At 40.3% G+C, this 20,745-nt stretch overlaps 1 protein-coding gene across 1 annotated transcript in view; it reads left to right on the forward strand.

Moving 5' to 3' along the window:
* Nucleotides 1-20,745, forward strand: part of cfap221 (cilia and flagella associated protein 221) — a gene marked incomplete at both ends in the record, with an annotated part of 45,177 nt that overhangs the window by 22,833 nt on the left and 1,599 nt on the right. The window contains 11 exons of the mRNA XM_079264142.1: nt 2,111-2,226; nt 2,602-2,731; nt 5,184-5,279; nt 6,957-7,044; nt 7,219-7,307; nt 7,413-7,493; nt 11,088-11,195; nt 11,321-11,461; nt 11,540-11,625; nt 19,633-19,722; nt 19,802-19,921. Of these exons, the coding sequence (XP_079120268.1) occupies nt 2,111-2,226; nt 2,602-2,731; nt 5,184-5,279; nt 6,957-7,044; nt 7,219-7,307; nt 7,413-7,493; nt 11,088-11,195; nt 11,321-11,461; nt 11,540-11,625; nt 19,633-19,722; nt 19,802-19,921 (1,145 nt within the window). The remainder of the gene's footprint in view (nt 1-2,110; nt 2,227-2,601; nt 2,732-5,183; nt 5,280-6,956; nt 7,045-7,218; nt 7,308-7,412; nt 7,494-11,087; nt 11,196-11,320; nt 11,462-11,539; nt 11,626-19,632; nt 19,723-19,801; nt 19,922-20,745) is intronic.

Genomic DNA, 20,745 nt, shown 5'->3' on the forward strand with positions numbered 1-20,745 from the left:
AATTTTCAGGAGTTGTTGTAAACGTGAAAAGAAAAAAACTGATTTAATTTTGGTGGTGATCCGGATCACCGTTTGGATCCAGGAACTTTTTAAAGGATTCTTTAACATTATGAGATAGGGCCATTTTCAACATTCATTCATTCATTTTCCAAACCGCTTAATCCAATTCAGGGTCGCGGGGAAGTTGGAGCCTATCCTAGCTGTCTTTTGGGCGAAGGCAGGGTACACCCTGGACAGCTCACCAGTCCATTGCAGCATTTTCAACATTTGTGCACGTAACTCCAACAAAAATGGTCGGAGCACTTAAGAAAGAAAATACCAAACAAGCTTCCAACAGGTTGGAAAGTATATCAAAGACTGATCCAGGTATAGGAATCAGTCCGGATACCATGATCCAGAAAATTAAAAAATAGGGGGCCATGAAATTTCCATCATAGAAAGAGAACAAATAATTACAATATGGGTATGGGAGGTTTGCGCTCTCTGAGAGCCTTTTGACCAAAGAAGAACTGGTGCTGGTGCTAGGTGGTTCAGCTCCGGTGCTAGCAAAGAACAAGTTTTGGTTTCGACTGAAAGAATCTGGTCAGTGCTGCGTCATTGCAGACGGGTCTCCAAGAACAGAATTCAGGATCATGAAATGTTGCGCTGATCAAAATATAGTTAGATAATATAAACCTGTCTGAGTTTTGTTTGTTTTATGTGTTCATCTTCTGAAATGTGCACAGAGAAACAAGCGGTCGCCGAGTCGTCCCTCCCTGCTTTAATGCTTGTTTATTGCAGAATGAATTCTGGTTTTCCTGCTGCAGACAGAAGGCCACTGAGTTGTAATTCAATGTGACATTTACCAGATGTGTTGATAATTAATCACCTCACGCGAAACTCCCAAAGCATACTGATGTCATAACCCAATTCAGATGTTTGTATCACTGAATCCACTTGGTGATTTTCAACCTTTTAAAACGCAATTTGCATTTAAGTGATCAATTTTACAGAGTTACCCTGGAAATAAGAAGATTCAGCCAAAGTAACATATGCTTAGAAATATGAGGCTGTGTGTGCGAGTTTCCCTTGAAAAGTTTGTTTGAATAGTTGACAGAACTCTCACAGACACTTAACAGCACTTCCTCCCTCATCTCCTCTCCAACTGGGCTGTTTATATTACACACACACACACACAAATAACACACAAAATCTCGTTTACAGCCTCATATCACCACAATTTGGTGTTTTATGGGAACTCTTGTTTTTATGACAGGGTGAGATACACTTCTTCTGCAGGTCCTCTGTGGGAATCTTGATTGATGATCTTGACTCACCTCTTCTCAGTGATCAGGTTTACAGCTTTGGAAGCAATCTGCAACAGAATGGTTGAATTTTAGAGGTAGACATGTAGGGTGGTTTATCTAAGAAGTTGTAAAAGCAATGTCAAAAAAGATGACATAATGACATAAAAAACAATCATCTTGTAAGATTTTCCTGTCAAGAAATGTGACTTTGAAGCTGCTGTTGAAACGTAGACCCAAAGGCAAGTTTATTTGAACAAAACATTTAATGTACGAGACAAATCGATGTGCTTTATGTTAAAGCCGGGCAACACAGCCTAAAGACAAAATCTCAAATTTTTCAAATCAAACTGGATATCTGATATTAATCCATATTTGTTGTCTTTCTTAAAAACATTAATTTAATTAAAGCCAATAGAATAAAGTAAAAGCTTTCGCATGCAAATGTATGTCATACACACACACACACACACACACACACACACACACACACACACACACACACACACACACACATTTAAGGAAGTGGTTGATGTGGGGAATGTTCATCCTGTGGGCAAAGAATATTTCATTGCAGAAAACAATCTTTTATATCTGCTAACTGAACATCATAAATGTCTTGTGCTACGTGCTTGCTGCCAGTCAAAAGTAATGCACCTAACACTGTTCCATGGGTTGGACATCTGGGGAGACACAAGACATACATGCGGGTTAGCTTTAGGTTTTACTGGCCAGGGATGTACAAAGACATTGAAACATACTGCATGACTTGTACCACATGCCAGAAAACCTGCACACCCCTAAAAGCAGATCGCGTCTGTCTTCAGCCCTTTCCTGTCAACTCCACACCCTTCCCTAGAGTGGCCATGGACATTGTTGGGCCCCTGGTGAAGAGCAGCCAGGGCCACGAATACATCCTAGTTGTGTGGGACTTGACCCCTAGGTATCCAGAAGCGTTCCTACTATGGGGTGTCACTACACCCGCTGTTGTTCGTTGCCTGGTCGAATTCTTTTACAGAGTTGGAATGCCAGATTAGATCCTGGTCGAACAGGGAACAAACTTCATCACACGACTCCTGCAGCAGTTACAGCGACAGGTGGGAGTCACGACTATCAGGATGCCCCCAACCATCCCCAGACTGACAGGGAAACATTAAAGAAGATGCTGCAGAAGTTTGTAGTGGACACAGGCAAAAACTGGCATCGATGGCTCCCATTCCTTCTTTTTGCATACCGTGAGGTTCCACCAGCGGTTCTCACCCCTCGAACTGCTTTATGGTTGGGACGTCCAGAGACCTCTGGACCTCCTCTGAAAGAGCTGGGAGGAACCTGCCGGCCGACCTATGGAGAAAGGCATGCTTCAGTGCATTCTGGAGATGCAGGAGCATCTGGCATCATACCGGGAGGAGGCAGAGCTGAACCTTCAGGCGGCACAGCACGCCCAGAAGGTCTGGTAGGACCAGCAGGCCCAATGGCGTGACCTCCGGTCAGGTGCTACTGCCTTTGCCATCGTCCCACAGCATGCTGCTGTCTAGGTGGCAGGGCCTCTGCGTCATCACCCGGAAGACTGGGCCTGTTAACCTAAGAAACCCTCCACCCTGAAAGGAAGAAGCCGAAATGGACTTACCGTGTCAGCCTGTTAAAAGAATGGAGAGAACCTGTGCACCAACTAGAGACTGTGGGCCTAGTGGTGGATAGTGGGAAGGGGTCGCACCTCAGAAGACAACGTCCCTATCGGGCCCCTTAGCAGCTGGTTGGAAAGATGGGGCAGATTTCATCTCTGTTGGGGATGAAGGTGCTCGAACCATCCGAATCAGCTTACCCCTTGGTACCCAGCCCGACTACCTTCTGACACCGGTCTCCAAAGGCAAATGTTGTAGCAGACTGTTTTCCCAATTGCTGCACATCATCAACCTGGGTAAGGAGGAGGATGATGTGACAAAGAGGCCTTGTCACACGTCCTGCCGAGCGATGCCACACACACGGATACACACACACACACACACACACACACCTGTACTCACCGGGCGGTTGTCCCGAGGACCAGTACGCCACCAGCAATTCACCCGCGGTATGGGGTAGCACCCACATTCCCAACATTCGACCTGCCGTCAGCCTTTTATTAGGGGTGCACACCTGATATGGACACTAATGCTACGGGAAAGGTGTTTACTTACCGTGGGTTGCCATGTTGTTGTTCATGTGGGTAAACAGAGGTAACATCCGCCCAACACTTAAGAAGCGGATGTGTGTTGCAATGCAGCAGTGATGTCATCATGACTTCCCTCTCGGAAATGCCTCACCGCGGTAAATTATCACATTTATTTATTGTTGCACACTGTTGATTCTTGTAATGTTGGGGTGTTTATAAGTATGTCCGTTCTGAATTATATCAGTATAGTTAGTTATGATGCAGAACAACTGTTATTTCAGAAAAATCTAATTTTCCTAGTTAACTGGGAAGCTTTCTGTTGTGGGAGGAGCTTCAGGTTTAAAAGGAGCTCATTCTGACTTCTTTGGGGTGGCGACCAGGTTGGATTGTGTTGCAGAGCTGGAGTGTATAAAGCATATGGTGAGAAACCTGTGTAAATACTTTAAATATTCTATGAATATTGTACATATCACTCGGAATTACTGTAAATATTGTTGCTCTTGGGAGGTGTTGGAAATAAACCACCTCAAAGTAAACGACTGTGCCATCATCAACAGCAGACAACCCTGTGACGTACATACATACATATACATATATATATATATATATATATATATATATATATATATATATATGTATATGTATATATATGTATATATATATGTATATATATGTATATATATATATATATGTATATATATGTATATATATATGTATATATATATATATATATATATGTGTGTGTGTGTGTGTGTGTGCGTGCGTGCGTGCGTGTGTGTGTGTATATGTATACGTGTATATAAATAAATATAAATGTATGTGCATAGAGACTTTGGAAACTCCACCTCATCTTTAAGTACAATGGAGAGTTAGGAGTTAGGACACAAAGAAGTTCCTGTCTTTCAGGTGAGATTCAAACCAATTTAGAAAAAGACTTAAATTAGCCGTCCCAATTTCCCAGTCACATAGAAGTACTGTAGGTTAATATAATCTTTCCTATTCCCAACTCTTTTTACACTATAAGGTGCACAAGATGGAGCCTTGAGAGACTCTGGATGTCGTTTAGGATGTCATTTGATAGAAAGTAATAATAAAACACAAAGCTTGCAGGTATGGCTGAATGCTAATTAAATCTGCGAGTATCACAAACCTTCATCAACATGTGCTAACCAATTGTGTTGCAGGTAAAAAGAGGAGATTTGCGGCACGATGAAGACTTTTCCTCTGAGTGCACCAGACTTTCCTCCATACGTGTGCTTCATGATGCAGGACAGGTCCTTTGAAATTTTGTTCAACTTTATATGTTTCATTTTGCTTTGCCTTAACATAACAAAACAACTGCAATGCCACAGCAAATAACTTTGGCTTCAATGTGGAATATTTTATTGACAGAGGTGTCGAAGCCCTAAAGTCAGATTTAGTTCAAATCATTTAAATGTTTTGCTCTGTTTGACAGCTGCTTCTTAAAGTTAGCAATGAAAGAAAGTTATTTTGCTGGTATTCCTGCTGGTTTTTGAGTTTTCCATTTCTGAGAAAATGATAAAAGATGTTGATGACTCATGGTGTTTCTCCATCCAACGAGCTGATTGGTCAAACAGAATGAGACTGTCTGCCCATCACGCTTCCAGTTTTGGAGAAAACAAATATATTTTCCATTTTATTTTTTTCCCCATCAACTTTGACAAAATAGATGTGTTTTGAATTGTTTGTTTTAAGCCAACCATGAACATGTATCCACCCTCTTCCAGGCTCCAGAGGGAGAACCGTTCTTCCAGTTGTACACCAGTATTCAATGGGAGATGAAGCATAAGGCCAACAGACTCTTCCAGCAGGCAGCATTCAAGGTAAATGTACATGTAAAAATGCACACACACACGAGGATGTCCGAAGATGCACATCATTCCATGTTTGTACTTGGACAGCCTTGTCGTTTTAGTTCACTCATCTGGAAATTCCAGAGTAAATAGAAACGCTGCCAATGTTTCAGTTCAGTGGAGTTAGCTGGTTTCTTGTCTTATTTTCTTGCTCTTCCCAAAGGACAAAACTTTTAGATACCACTGACACATTTGAAGTGCAACAGGGTATATATATACATACATATATATATATATATATATATATATATATATATATATATATATATATATATATATATATATATATATATATATGTGTGTGTGTGTGTGTGTGTGTGCATATGTAAGTGTGTAGGGGTGTAATGAATATATTGAAAAAATGTCGATATATTGTTGCAATATCATTGTAATATTTCCATATATCAAATCAAGGATCAAATCAAAGATGCTTTATTCATCCCCGAGGGGAAATTAAAGGTTCAAGCCAGCTCGTCCAAGGTTTGACATACAGACATTTAACATTTATGACAGATTTACAGATCCGAACTGAAGCTTAGGCCTCGCAGCCAGTTTTATCGTCACCACCTTATAACAGATAAGAACAGAGATACGTTAGGATCATAGAGGGTCGAGGGAAAAGTAATATGTACCTCCGGACTGTGCCTCTAGATGGCGCAGTATGGAGATACAGAAAAAAACACCTCATACACTTTAGCACAAACTCAGACGAAGACATACACAGTCTAAGGAGGCGGTGAGGGATACATTGAAATATCACAGTGTTTTGTATGAAATTATATCGATATTCAAAAGCACTGTATCGATTTTATCAAACAGCCGATTGTTACTGATGAGGCAGATTTTCATTTCTTTATTCATCTTGTACATAAAGATCAGTGTTTTTACTTATTATGTAGTGAATTGTAGTTCATTTGTTGTTACTCAGCAAGTTGTCAAGCATGCTTTCAGTATTTACTACTATTAAAGAAAAATTGCAGTATATTGTCTTGCTGTAGTATCCTGATACATCGTAATATATTGTACTGGTGGACTGTTTTGTGATACATATCGTATCGCCAGATTCTTGCCAATACACAACCCTACACCTGTATAAACACAAAGTAAGAAGATGACACAGAAAACAGCTAAATAAAAAGCAGAAGAAGACACAGAGGTTGAGGAGAACAGCAAAATCCTTTGTGGTTTAACTTTTCTACTTCTGGTGTTTTTGGACGACTGTAACCAACCAGTATTAAAATATGGATGTGGACTCTGAACTCAGCACTGCCCACTAGTGGATGAGCTGTCTTAGGAACCACTGCAACGTAAATGACAAATGGAAGTATCAGGGCAGCATCTTATAACTTTTGAAAGGCCCCTATTCATGTACATAAGGGAGCATATATGGGCCTTACCCTGTCATGTGATGTTCGTCTTGCACATTAAAAGATTTTGAAAAGAAAAGAGGATTAAATCAAAAACAAAAAAGTGGTCTTGTCTGAATCTGGACTTTAGTGGATTGTGATGGAGTAAAGAAAACATATGGAAAGCTCACAAACCCCCAAATAATCTGAGCTAAACAGATTTTGCTGAACCTGCCTGGAAATGACAAGAATGAATGGCTTAGCAACGCAGTAACCTGCTGCCTGGCCTTTGCCCTTCCAGATTGTGATCCAGTGTCGCATGAAACAAAGACTGGCCTGTTTGAAGAGACTGGTGGACAACATGAAGACCTTTCCTTCAACACAGAAAGGTTTGATTACCTTGTTCTTCTAATCAACATATAATCTCACCATGACACATTGGATTAAAAAGATCTTCCCAAAAACGTTCCTTTTCCATTCAGTTGTGCAACAAATGCAAACTAAACCCTGCAAAAGGCTGCTTCTGAAATCTTTGCTCTTTTACTTTTGTCTGTTTGCATCAGCTGAGGAGGAGACAAACGAGCTGAAGATCTCTCCAGACAAAATCTTTCCGCCATCTTTCCCAGTTTTCTCAAATGAGGATGACCTTTTAGTGAGTACAACGCAGAAATGCCAACACCAAGCGATGCTTATTCCAACCTCTACCCTGCAGAATCTTCAGCTGAGGACATTTTTCCCTTCATTTTCATATTTCCAGGCTCTCAGTCATTTAACGGTGGTTCCTGTTGATCCTGTTGACGTAACCGTGACAACGAAAATTCCTTTCTTCAAGCTTCAGGTGTGTTTGGTGCATGCTCTAGATTTTTACGTCCATTTTTACAGTGCAATCCTCCATTCATCAGCTATAACAGCACTTCCTGCAGATCTGCTTCCCCCAGCTGACATTTGGCGAAAGGAAGCTCACACACTCATCATGTTTCCAGTCAGCTATAGAGACAGACAACCATATGTGCTCACACTCACACCAGTTTAGCATCACCAATTAGCTTAATGTGCATCTGTGTGGACAAGAGCACCAAGAAAAAAAACCCAGACATGGACGAAGAGAGCACACACAGTCCAACCCAGCTGGCCTTTTTCTGCTTTAATGACTCACAAAAATCAGCATCTCTTCTGTTAATAATCACATGACCTTTCAGAGTTCTCATATAACCCTTATGGACCTTTTGGTTCTTGGCCTTTATGTCAAGTTTTACCTGCAAAAAACATAATTTACTCACTTTTAGGTGTGTATTAACATCAACTGCAGCCTCTCTGGAGTTCTGCTTTACTTTGAAATAATGTTTTAAGTGGGTAAAAATGTTTGTTATTGTTTTAACTGTTAATGTCACACACTGATGATCACACTCATTAACATGTTACATTTATTTTCAATTCAATTCAATTTGACTTTATTTGTATAGCGCCACTTCACAACAATGTTGTCACAGGGCACTTTAATACACAAATCAACATACACATCATTTCGAGCTAGTTCATACGTATCCTATAATAGAAACCAACTAACTGCATCGAGTCATGACTTGGATCCAATCCCCCATCCTGAGCATGCACGTGGCGACAGTGGGAAGGAAAAAACTCCCCTTTAACAGGAAGAAAATCTCCGGCAGAACCCGGCTCAGGGAGGGCAGCCATCTGCCTCGACTGGTTGGGGTGGAGAGGACAGGAAAGACAGATCAACATGTACAACTGCACTTATTCAGTAAGACCTGCAGAAAAAAGGAGAAATAAGTTAGAGACGGCAATATCGGCATGTATTTATAGATTAATATGTTAGAGAAATAGAGTGATAGAGTGAGGTACTTCTCAGTGCATCAGGTAACATCCCCATTGCTACATAAGTAATGGATGGCTAGACTACCCATAACTATAAGAGCAATGAGCATAACCTGGATAGTTGGGTCCCGTACATGCAGACTCCAACTCAGGAGATCCTCATATCCTAACTATAAGAATCATGGAAAAGGAAGGTATTCAGCTTGATCTTAAAGGTGTGGAGGGAGTCTGCCTCCCGAACCCACAGCGGGAGCTGGTTCCATAAGAGAGGAGCCTGATAGCTAAAGGCCCTTCCTCCCATAGTACCCTTTGAGACTCTGGGAACCACCAGTAAACCTGCAGTCTGAGTGCTCTATTTGGAATATATGGAACTATAAGATCTGATGACAAAGTCACAAACTTTACTTTTACCTTGAAGTTGAAGACACACAAGTGAAATTGGAGCGAATGACAACATCCTCTAAAGCAGGGGTACCCAACCTTTTTTGTACCAGAGACCAGTTTTACAAGGAAACACTTTCTCAAGGACCGGGTAGGGGTGTGAAGGTTCCCATAACAAAAACCTTAATCATTATATTTAGTATGTAATCTGAATGCTACATACATTTTATATTAGCCACTTTCATGAACTATTACATTATATTATCAACTCACCAAAATGTAGGATCAGTGGGAGCTCTGGGCTTGTTTTCCTGCAATGATGGTCTCATCCCATCATTAGCAAGTCTGTCACCGCATATTACACAGAGTGGGTTTGGGGCATGTGAATCACCTGTTGCGATGAACCCGTAACTCAGGTAGGAATCTTGGTATTTTCTTTTAAATGCAGCTTTCTTTTTGCAGGCAGTCTGTGACCCTTCTGCTGTCACATCGTTGTCTTTACCTTTTACAAAGAAACTCTCCAGTGAACTCTGTTTCTGACTCATTTTGCGAGGGCTAGCTTGTATTCCTGATGCAGGATAGATACGCGCCAAAGAGTCAAGCATTGAAGTTAGGCAAGGGCGGAAGTGGTTGTCTTTCAAAATATGACATCCGGAAGAAAAACATATTTTTATGTATAATAATTGTTATATATAATAATAATTCATTCTTTGCGGCCCAGTACAAAATGATCCATGGACCGGTGGTTGGGGACCCCTGCTCTAAAGCTTTTATCAGGGTTTCTGCAACATGTAAATAATCGTGGCACACCACCAGAACAGAATAAATCGCCACAATTACAATGTTCTTTTCAGAAATGAATCTAAATAATATTGTATGAATGGCTCATATGAACATATGAGTAAACATTGGTAAACATTTACCGACCGTAAAAAGAGTTGGAAATCCTACTGAGGAATTGTGACAGTTGGAGAAGAAGAAAAGCTCAATTTTCCCTGTGTGTCAGAGTAATTGGCACTGTATCAGCCAACATGGGGGGGAAATCACTGACATGTTCTCTGTACGACGTAGATAAACACACACTTTATAAAATTATATAAAAATATAAAACGAACCGAGGACATAAGAAGATGACCAGCTTCTCTTGCCTTGATCTACTGCCATTGGCACAGGATCACGGCTTTATGATTTTCTTCTTTTACATGACATTCGTAGATGCTCACAAATTTTTTTTTTTGGAGGCGTCCATTCCAACTGGATCACCAAGTACTTGGTAATGAGATCGACTCTCATCTATTCAGAATTCCAAGACAACTTGTAACTTTGGTCTGGCCAGTTCACACTCCACAAGAAGCTCTGTCTGCGATGAGGTGGGGATTACTGAGGGCTGCGTTTTTATGTGCAATAAACAAGTGACCCGATTTTTTCATAGTTAATAAGATACTTCGTCCATGTCATTGCGAGGTTGTGCACCTGACAGGATCTGTGTCTTTAAATGCTGCATGTATTTCATACATTTTCATATTTTCTCTCTTCAATCAGCAGTTTTTCAAAACTATCCGTTCAAACTCACATCAGCAAAAAATTCCATCTTAACTGCATCCACCTTAAATGTCCAAACAATCACACAAAACTTCTCGGAGGCCTTCCTGTGAAGAGTTAATTGATGACTCTAAATTAGCTGTAAACACAAATGTATATGTTTATCTGTCTTTGTGCAGACTGACCGCCGTCTTTTCCCTGTGACAGCTTAGCTTCGAACTTCTCCTGACAGGATAAACTAGGCTGCAGTAGAAAGGATGGATTGAGTCCTGAAGGGTCACATGCTCATTAAACCTGATTTCTCTGCCTGAAAGAAACGGCTAATCTCCAGAGCTCTACCTCACTGGGCAGCATCTGTCCCGCCGCTGTCTTTAAAACAACCCATTTCAGCTCACATGGTGGAGCTTAGGAATCCTCAGCAAGCCTTTGTTTCAACTGTTTTGTTTTACACAAAAGAGAAAACAAAAACAAGAGGTGAAGAGATGGATGGGAGGGATGAACGAGCAAGAATCCGACTGGGGAAAAGGGGTCTTTCTTCCAGGTGCATGGAAGCTGAACAGTGACGCTGTGGGAGTGAAGCTTCTCATTGTGTTCCAAATTATTCTGTAAATGTTCCTTTTGTTCATTTCTCCTAAATGATTAATAATAAAATCCAGTTTTATGTGTTGTATAGGTTCCCCAGCACTACAAGCTCATGGATTACCATCCTGTTTCACCCTGGGAGGCATTCAACTCTTATATACCCAAAACTTTGGCAAGGCCCCTTCGCAGCGGAGCTCCGGTACCTGTCACACCTCAACCCCAGCTTTATAATTCATAACAAATCCTCTGTATGCAGGCATAAAGGTGCTCCTTCCTACCTGATCCTTCTTCTCATTTCCTGCATGTTTTATAATAATCTTTTAGGACATTTCGGTGTCCCCTGAAGACGCAGTCCAGTTTGTCAGAGCAGTGGAGCCCAAAGCAGAGGAAGAGACCATCACTCTCTCTTTTAAGGCTCCAGAAGCTCTACTAAGACCTTTTCCAGCAAATGCACTCCATATCTTTGTAAGGCTTTGATTATCAGAACCGATGGCTTCTTAACGCATGCAAGTTTCAGCATATTGATGTTGTAATATGGTTTAGAATCCAGCCCCGGACCTTCAGACCTACAAGCCTCATCTTAAATACCTTGAGAGTGATTTGGAGTTTCACCTCTGTCCTTTGCCGAGGTAAAATGCAACTTCGGGTACCTTTCACGTTTGGTTGAACTTTAAATTAAAAGGACACTATGTAAAAATTACTCCCGTCTAATACTGAAATTGAGTATCACATTTAAACGAATAATTTATTGTAGCTTCTCATCTTTTGCAACAACGGAAGCTGCTGTGTATCAAAACTCCTTGGCAGCACTGCCATGTCGTCCCATACTTCACGGAGGGCGTAAGCAGGATAAATTCATGGCAAGATGAATAGTTGAAAACATCATTCCAATCTCTGCTGTCCAGTAAATTCACATATAACAGCACAGACATATACTGGAATCCAGTTCTCCTCCTCTGGTCAAACTGTACCTTTATGTGGGTTCAGTAGCTTCCGTAGTCGCGGTAAAGCCAGACTAAAACCTGGTGTGAATCAAATCAACTCAAATCAAAGATACTTTATTCATCCCCGAGGGGAAATTCAGTGTTCAAGCCAGCTCATCCAAGGTTTGACATACAGACATGTAACATTAATGACAAAAAGAGTAATACAGAACCAAGCTTAAGCTTAGGCCGTGCAGCCAGTTTACCGGCGCTGCCTTACAGCAGATAACAGTTACAACAGTTACATTAAGATAATAGGGAGATAATAGTAAGTAATTATAAAGTAAATAAATAAATGATGATAACAAATTAATAATTAATCATATTTTTTAAATAATTAATAATAATAATAACATTTAATTTAATAATATATAATCATAACAATAATAATATTATTTAATAATATTTAATTTTATTATATTTAATTAATTTTAATAATTAATCATATTTTATTAATATTAATAATATTAATAATTATCCTAATGAATAATTAGTATAATAGTGAAGCTTTATAAGCTGCATTTACTGTGACTTTGAAAGCTACTAAACATCCACTTCTGTAGCAACGATGCCGGTGTGTTTCAGCAGGATCTACTGTTTTTCTAGCTATGCTCACGAGCAGCAATGTGCAACTAAAATCCAGTGAAAACAGTTAGCTTTAGGCTAATTTAACATTACAATTGTCTTACTTCTGAGGTCTCAAATTCCAGTCCTCAAGGGCCACAATCTGGCAAGTTTACGTTGTTTCCCAACACACATCGCTGAAACCAGTGGGTCATTGTGAAGAAGTAGACACGAAGCTGTTAGATTCAGGATGGTGAAAATGGCTCCTGTTAATTACAACTGAACAGATTTTCTGTCTTTCCAAGATAGTAAGTCTCTCACTGATCTTCTCTGGCACATCAATCACTGTTCAATGGCTCACACGAAAAACATATGTCCCCTATCAGCAGCTGTAGTTTCAAGCTAGCAGACTGTTCTGTTTTTTTGACCGGCTTACCTATCATATATATAAACAAATCTAAAAAGCTTCACTTACGAGAATGTGTCTTTATGGAGGTCATAAAACACGGATGTTAACACACGTTACATCAAATGATAACTCAAAGTCCATTTAAAACATTTTCAATGGCTACGTTTACATGGGAGTTTTAATTCCTCTTTAATACAGAATAAAAGTTATTCATTCATTCATTACCCAAACTGCTTCGTCCGATTAAGGGTCGCGGAGAATCTTGAGCCTATCCCAGCAGTCTTTGGCCGAGAGGCGAATATATGAGACTTAAGAATACAAGTGACAAAAAACGACCATGTAAACACCCAGTTCCTAATGCAAAAGTCTATTCAGATTTAAACTTAATTCCGATTGAAGTAGCTGATTTTTTCGCATTTTAATCCCGAATTATTTAATTCCTCTGTCATGTAAACCTTAGTTCCGCTATAAGTTCATTCGAATTGCTCTGCTCATGCTCGTTACCTTGTCCTGTCCCGAAGACGTCCCAATGACGCGTTCTTTTCTCTCCCGTCTTCGGTAGTCTGTCTTCCTTCTCCTTCTCAGCTGCTGAAAGAAGTGAAGTAGTATGGTCGTGTTGAGCTGGTAATTCAAAATTATAACGAAAATAGCGGCGAAACTGGTACTTATTATGTAGTTTTTACAAGTTACGACCGAAAAGACAAACTTTGTTTATTTCTGGTAAACGTCATACGTCACATGGGCCCCCTGTCCAATCAGAACCCTTCCCAACCCCCCGCTCCAAAGTGGTAATAAATAAGGAGGTGTTTCATGTAAACCTCCATTCAGAATTATTATTTCCATGTAAATTTGAAGAAGAATACTGTTAATTGGGGAATATTTAAGTCTGAATGGTTAATTCCGAATTTAAAAAAACATCATGTAACCGTAACCAATGATTTGCTTTTTGTGCAGGTACACACTTCCTGGGAACTCAAGAACACAAACTCCACATACCTCGTTTCTCCATGACAAGGTTTTTCATCAGCTCCTCTGGAGTGTTTGTGTCTTTAACGTACTTGATCGTTGTTGTTTCTGATATGAAATTCAAAGAGGCAGTTTCTGAAGTGTGTGTTACACGAAAGAGGATTTTCTTTTAAAGCAGGTTAGAATAACAGAAAACAGCACTTGTCTACTACCGGGCTTTTCTCTCCTAAACACAGAAAGCGCTCGCTGAGGTCATGAAATGGAAAGATTTTGACTCCATTTTCTCGAATCACCTGTCCAGCCAGCCAGGTCTCGCCGACTGTGCTCCACGCAGGTGGGTCAGAACTTTTGTGTGTATGTGTGTGGTTTGTTTGAGTCGGTTAAGTGCTGTATTAGCTCAACCTCAATAGAGCTGCTTTAAAATGTGAGCTGTGAAGCCTGGAAAAGCTTTTACCTTCCTGCTGATAAAAATGAACCATGATTGGCCACTGCAGTTTGCCTCCACAACTCTGTGCTACTTCCTGTCTCTGATATTTATAGTAAGAATGACTTTATAATGACAGCAACTTGACAAAAGATAAACAAGAGACTGTATTTCCCATGTTAAACGTGCTTATAAGCAGTAAAATGTTCTTTCCTGTAGGTGTTTATACAGTACATTGTGTTTGTTTACTTCTACTGCTCATATCCTTTCAGTTCGAGGAGAAGTTACGAGCTTCTGTTTGCAAAACCAAAGTGATGCACTTTATCAATAGTTTATCTTAATTTAATGGTCAATTAAAGTGTCTTTGTGCCAGTTATATGAGTAACTAACTGACCCTCGTTCATTTTTAAGGAGGAAAAATCTACAAGAGAGAGAGTTGTTTAGTGTCTTAAAGGATCAGCATTTTAAAAGATTTATTTATTCTAGTTTTTTTTTTCTGTTCCTACACGGAGAACCCAAATTTTATTATAGTCTGTACAATGAAAACTGTCACGGCCGGCAGTGGAGATGGTGAGGGAGTGGACCCAAACGCAGAGAAGACGGAACAGGGATGCAGATTTCCAGATTTATTGGTGACTACAGCAACCAAGATACCAACCAAGGACACCAACAAACCTAACGAAATGATCCCGCCACAAGACAAAAAACTGAGGGATATAAATACACAGAACAAAACGAGACACAGGTGAAACAAATTAACTAAATGAACCCAGGTGAACTAAGTCAATAGGAAATCTATGAGGCTGAACAAAAACAAGGGAACTACACAGGAAAAACTACAAAATAAAACAGGAAGCCCGAAAACAAAGCAAAGGGAAAAACCCAAATCATGACAGAAAACTACATTATTATTCTGATTATGAATCCTCAGGTTTAACACTGTTTGCTGTTGGACGTTTTAAATCAGGTTTGCCGGATCAAACTCTTTATCCTTCCTATTTCTCCTGGTAAAATCTGTGTAGAAGGACTTTTACTCGGTGCACACAACATTCTTGAAATGCTCCCGTCTGGTTTTAAGCTTCAGTGTGGCTCAGTACAGAAGCATAGCGCTGTCATCCTAATAAAAAACAGTTGACGCCTTATCACGTCATGATGTGATAATTTTATTGTTGAAACGTGAAACGTTATAACGGGATCTTTTTTTCTTTTTTTTTTTTGTAAAAACGAACCACTTGAATGCAGCTAAGATGATGCAATTTGTATTCATAGCGATTCCAATGCCGCTCAAGTTGATCAATCAGAAATTATGCCACATCAAGAGGACCGGACTCATTCTTCCTTCTGTACAGACCCATACCTTTTCAGGTGACCCTTAAACTACGCATACTTATTACAATGTCATCCAAAGTTTTCAAAAGCAGCATAATTTCACCATCACTCAACCCAAGTATGAAGTCAAACTCTTTATATGAGCCACTTGTGATCTCCTATCCACATCACACATAATTGTCTCATCCAAAGTCGAAATTACCTATGTTCACGTTCTCAAACATATCATGTTATAACGTGATACGTTTCACATTTTTAGAATAAACTATCACGTTATAACGTGATACGTTTCACGTTTTTACAATAAGCTATCACGTTATAACGTGATAAGGCCCCAACTTTTTTTTTTTTTATTAGGATGACAGCTCTACACTTCCGTAGCCCAGAAACCTCACTTTAAACATTCTTTTGTACGTCTTTATGGCTACTGACTCTGGGGATTTAGTTTCTTCTGCTTTTAGGTCTCACAGCAGCATTTGACACAGTCAATTATAAAATCCTGATTTCCCGTTTGGAGCGCTGTGGCATCAAGAGCTGTGTTCTCGACTAGTTTAGGTAATCTGAATGGAGTTTCTCTGCAAGCCCATCCGTCCATCCATTTTCCTAACAGCTTTGTCCAGTTCAGGATTGCAGAAGAAGTCTATTCCAGCAATCATTGGGCGAGAGGCAGGTCCACCTGAACAGGTTTCTCTGTAAGTCTCGGCAAATCTGTTTCTTCTCCAGTCCCTCTTTCATTTGGAGTTCCCCAGGGCTCTGTCCTTGGATCAATATTACTCTAATTTTACATCTTCCCCTTCAGCTCCTTAATAAGATAATGTAACATTTCTTTTCATTATTATGCAGCTGAAACGTAATCAGTCATTTCCACTAAAACCACTGTTTGATTGACTCAAATTCGAACTTCCTCAACTTTAAGCAGAACTGAAGTTGTGATTTTTGGCAACCGAGATTCAATTTTCCTGACGTTACTTGTATTCTTGTACAACGATTGCTGAAACGCACTTGGGCAAACAGCAGCTATTTTTAAATGTGCACTCATATCATAAGCTGACATTGGCATTAAAATGTAATATGGTAAATGATCTGTAACTGTTTTTACTTTTAATGACAACTTTCACACATTATCAATGAAACAGCTGCGTCTCCTCTCAGTCAAAACATATGTATGAAAAGTATGAAAGATTTCATGTAAAGATTTTGTGCTGTGGCTTTTCTAAGCCAAGCTTTAACATTAGGGTAGATGTTCAGCAACGCGCACTTGATATCATCAAGGTTACATGACGAGAAACAGGAACATCCAAACTGAAATGTTGGTTACCTGAAATGATTTAATTTTGGATGGATGGATGGATGGATGGATGGATGGATGGAGTAAAAGCGTGGATGCTGTAAAAGCATTGTGAGAGCAGCTTCAGGTCATGTGTTTTCCAAAAGGTAAAGGTCTCACACACACACCCATTCGGCCTCGCGCCCATGAAACTTATCTAGTCATACCGGAAGTTTTTAAATAAATACAAACAGGCATATTGTATGAGTAATCTGTTTAAATGCACGTCATGATTTTGGATGATCTAATTTATTTATGTTTAGGAGATGTAGTGTTCTTGATGGGCGTCGTCCCATATTAAGATGCTGCTGCTGCTGCATACCAAAGTATTTTGGAATCGAATTGCTAAATGGGTCAAACAGCAGAACAACGATCCCAAACACAGCAGCTGATTCATCAAGTTCTTAAATCATGGGCGCACTTAGTTTTTAGCACACAATTTCTGATTTTACCTCCATGTGATAAGCCATCAATGTTCAGCTGAGGTTGTATTTACATCATTTCATATCTGATGACACAAATCATCATTCATCATCATTCTTTCTAGTATCTAGATTATAGACTGTATTTAGCAAGATGGAAGTAGCCTCTGTGACGTCACCCATAGGTTTCTGAAGAGCTGAATTGAAGCTTGGTGGGCGTTTCCTACCATCGCCATCTTGGCAGAGGAGCGCATGTCGCATGTCGGAAAATACAAATATGGGCAAAGAGGTGGAGCTGAGAGGGGGGCTGTGAGCATCATGGTCGATGATTGACATCGAGCGAACTCCAAGCTGCCTGTAGCTAAGAACTAACCGAGCTAACCCGGAGATAACAGAAGCTAACCAGCTAGCTACGTTCTTCTGATTTGAAGCCGGAGATTGGTAGCTGTCAATCAAAAGGACACGCCCCTAAATATGTCAAATTTCGAGATTAAATTACTATTAAACGGACGAGTTAGAAAAAAATTCACTCCCCCCACAGTAGTCATGGAGGCAAACCTGAACTATTAAACCTAAAATGGATTTTTGAACCAGGCTGTAAACATGTTTATTTCTGCTGTGAAGTTGCTCTTTTACCCATGAGAGTCTACGGGGATTTGCTCTCTTTTGCAGCCTCTAGTGGATGAAGGGGGAACTGCAGTTTTATGTACCTCCACATAGCCAGAGGCCCCGTCCATCTTTCATTTATGGTCTATGATCTAGTACAGGGATCACCAACCCTGGTTCTCGAGGGACGATGTCCTGCAGGTTTTCCAAGTGACCCTGCTGGAAAACTCCTGTCTCAGACTCACACAAGCTCTGCACATGTCTGCTAAATACACTTTGATTTGAATCAGGTGTGTTGCAATGGGGACACTTGGAAAACCTGCAGAACACCGGTCCTGGAGGACCAGGATTGGTGATGTTTGCCTTCTTGGAGAGGATATCACCCTGTAAATGTCCTCTCTCAGCAGGCAGCTCTATTCTCCAGCGTTAGTACCCATGCCATCATCTCTCATTGCAGAAACAGGACTTCCTGCAGCCGTCTGACATAAATATGTAATAGAGGAATCCACAAAACTTCCAGCACCTGTCAGGTTGCAGGATGTCAGATAGTCGATTTGTAATAAATCCTGGAGAACTCATTTTACATTCATGGGTTTGGAGGAGATTGGTTGAGACAGCATTTTGCACTTAAAGTACTTCAGCATTTTGGATTCAGAGCGCTGTATTTTATTTTAAGTATTTTCAATATATATATTGTGTTTTATATATCTTTATTTGATTAAGTTCTTTATTATTTATCTATTTCATTCATTTTTAATGATAGTTTCGATCAAATATTTTCTGTTTTCCCGAATTTCTTCATTAAATTTCTTACATATCTCATCTAGATGGATAAAAAAAACAGTAATTCCTGTGAAATTGTCTATTTTTTATGCTTCTGTTGTTTGGCTTCATCCTGTGTAAGGTGTGTTTGAGTGTGTGTGTTGAATGTAGGTCATACAGTATGGAGAGAAACTGGCTTACACTGAGAAATGATGATTTATTCAGACTTCAGTCTTAAGTACGGTGAATATTTTGATGTAGTGTTAGCAAACACAGCATCTGGCTGTCCTGTGCTATTTGCGTATGCTTTTCTCTGCACGCCGTCATGTGCTCACATCAGCTGTGCCAACACGTTCTGTTCCTGACCCTTCTCCTAGCGGGCACGTTTCAGCTGCTCAGCTAACACGGCAGCATTCCTTGACAACTGAAACGACTTCAAGTCATTATTTGATGAGAAAAGCGCTTCATTTAGGGAGCATGTGGGTTTGAATCTCATCTGCCTCTGTCTCCCTTCACCTTCCTGTCTTCCTTCTGCTTTTTTTTTTTCTTCATCACCTTCCTCTTGTTACATAATCAGACGCCTGGCGAGGCAGAGGATTCGCTTTCTGCCTGTCAGCACTGATCTGCGGGATAACTGCGGAAATATTCCTCTTTATTCATGCGAAGGGGAAAGAATTCTCTGCTTATTAATTTTCTGTCCCCGCCTCGCCGGTTCCAGCCACGGCGTCTGTTTCTGTCTTGTAAACACAAACACAGTGATTTGTGTGGAGTGGAAAACCCAGCCAACACAAAGCTTCTCCGACAGACTCAGTAAATGTGGAGTTTTTTTGGTGTTTTTCTGCAGATCCATCGACTACAACACTGATACACTTCCACTCACAGCACCTCCTCCCATCGCTGCCCTCCCCAGTGATTCAGCACTAATGGACACACAGTAAGCACACAATAGCAGTCACACAATGAGGCTCTTTTTGTTGGGAACTCTTTGTGCCAGCCAGTCGATGTGTTCGCAGAGGTGTGTGCAGGTGCGAAGGTTCACAAATCCAGCTGACACCCGACATGATCAGAGCAGAGTTCCTGTCTGGGAAAGCTCTGGTCTCCAATAGCAACCTCGCTGCAGGAGTAACAGCCAGGTCAGTTCACCGCCAGCATGATGTGTGCGTTTCCAAGAAAAGATTGCCCGTTCATTTCTGTTTTCAGTTTTGACGAATGCATATTTACAAGAAACGAAGCTTTTTCCTCTGCAGGATGGGAAGAAAGTCTAAGTTTAGATACATGCAGGGCTAAAAAAAAACATGTTTAGTTTTTAGAGGGGAAGGAGTCAAGATGAGCTAAACATGAAGTTAATGAATGAGCAAATGGTGCAACTGGAAATCTCCCAGCAACAGTGTCCTGGGAGCTGGAACGCGCCGAGTGTGATGCTGGTTTTCAGCTGCTGTCATAACAGAGAAATATCTTTCATTTTATCGTCCTCCGTCTGCAAACAGTTCCACCCTCCTCTTTATGGCGAGATGTTTTTATGATGCAAAACGCGATGAATGGACGACACCGGAGAGCAAATAATTACACAACTTCCAGATTAAAGTTAATACATCTGCGGCGGAAACGTCCCTTTACGTCCGGTTAACCTAACAGAGAATATGGCAACATTAATCCCAAAAGGGAAACAATAGCCGTGTTATGAGGTGAAAATGAAGTGAAATGAAATTAACGATGTTCTTATTGCAGCGGAGTTGACGTCTCTGTCTGTTACATACTTTTAATAAGAATGGGAATAATAGAGCTGCACGTTTAGCTTGATTAAATTATTTAGAAACAAACCAAACATCTGAATAAGATGCTATTTTTTCTGTACTTATTCACACAATCATCATGGATTTCTGCTCTTTAGATTCATCTTTAAAACCCAAACAATTCAGCTTCATAATGGAGTTTTTGTTGCTGAATGAATGGAAAT

Source organism: Telmatherina bonti (genome assembly GCF_933228915.1).
Source record: "Telmatherina bonti genome assembly, chromosome: 24".
Taxonomy (NCBI): domain Eukaryota; kingdom Metazoa; phylum Chordata; class Actinopteri; order Atheriniformes; family Telmatherinidae; genus Telmatherina; species Telmatherina bonti.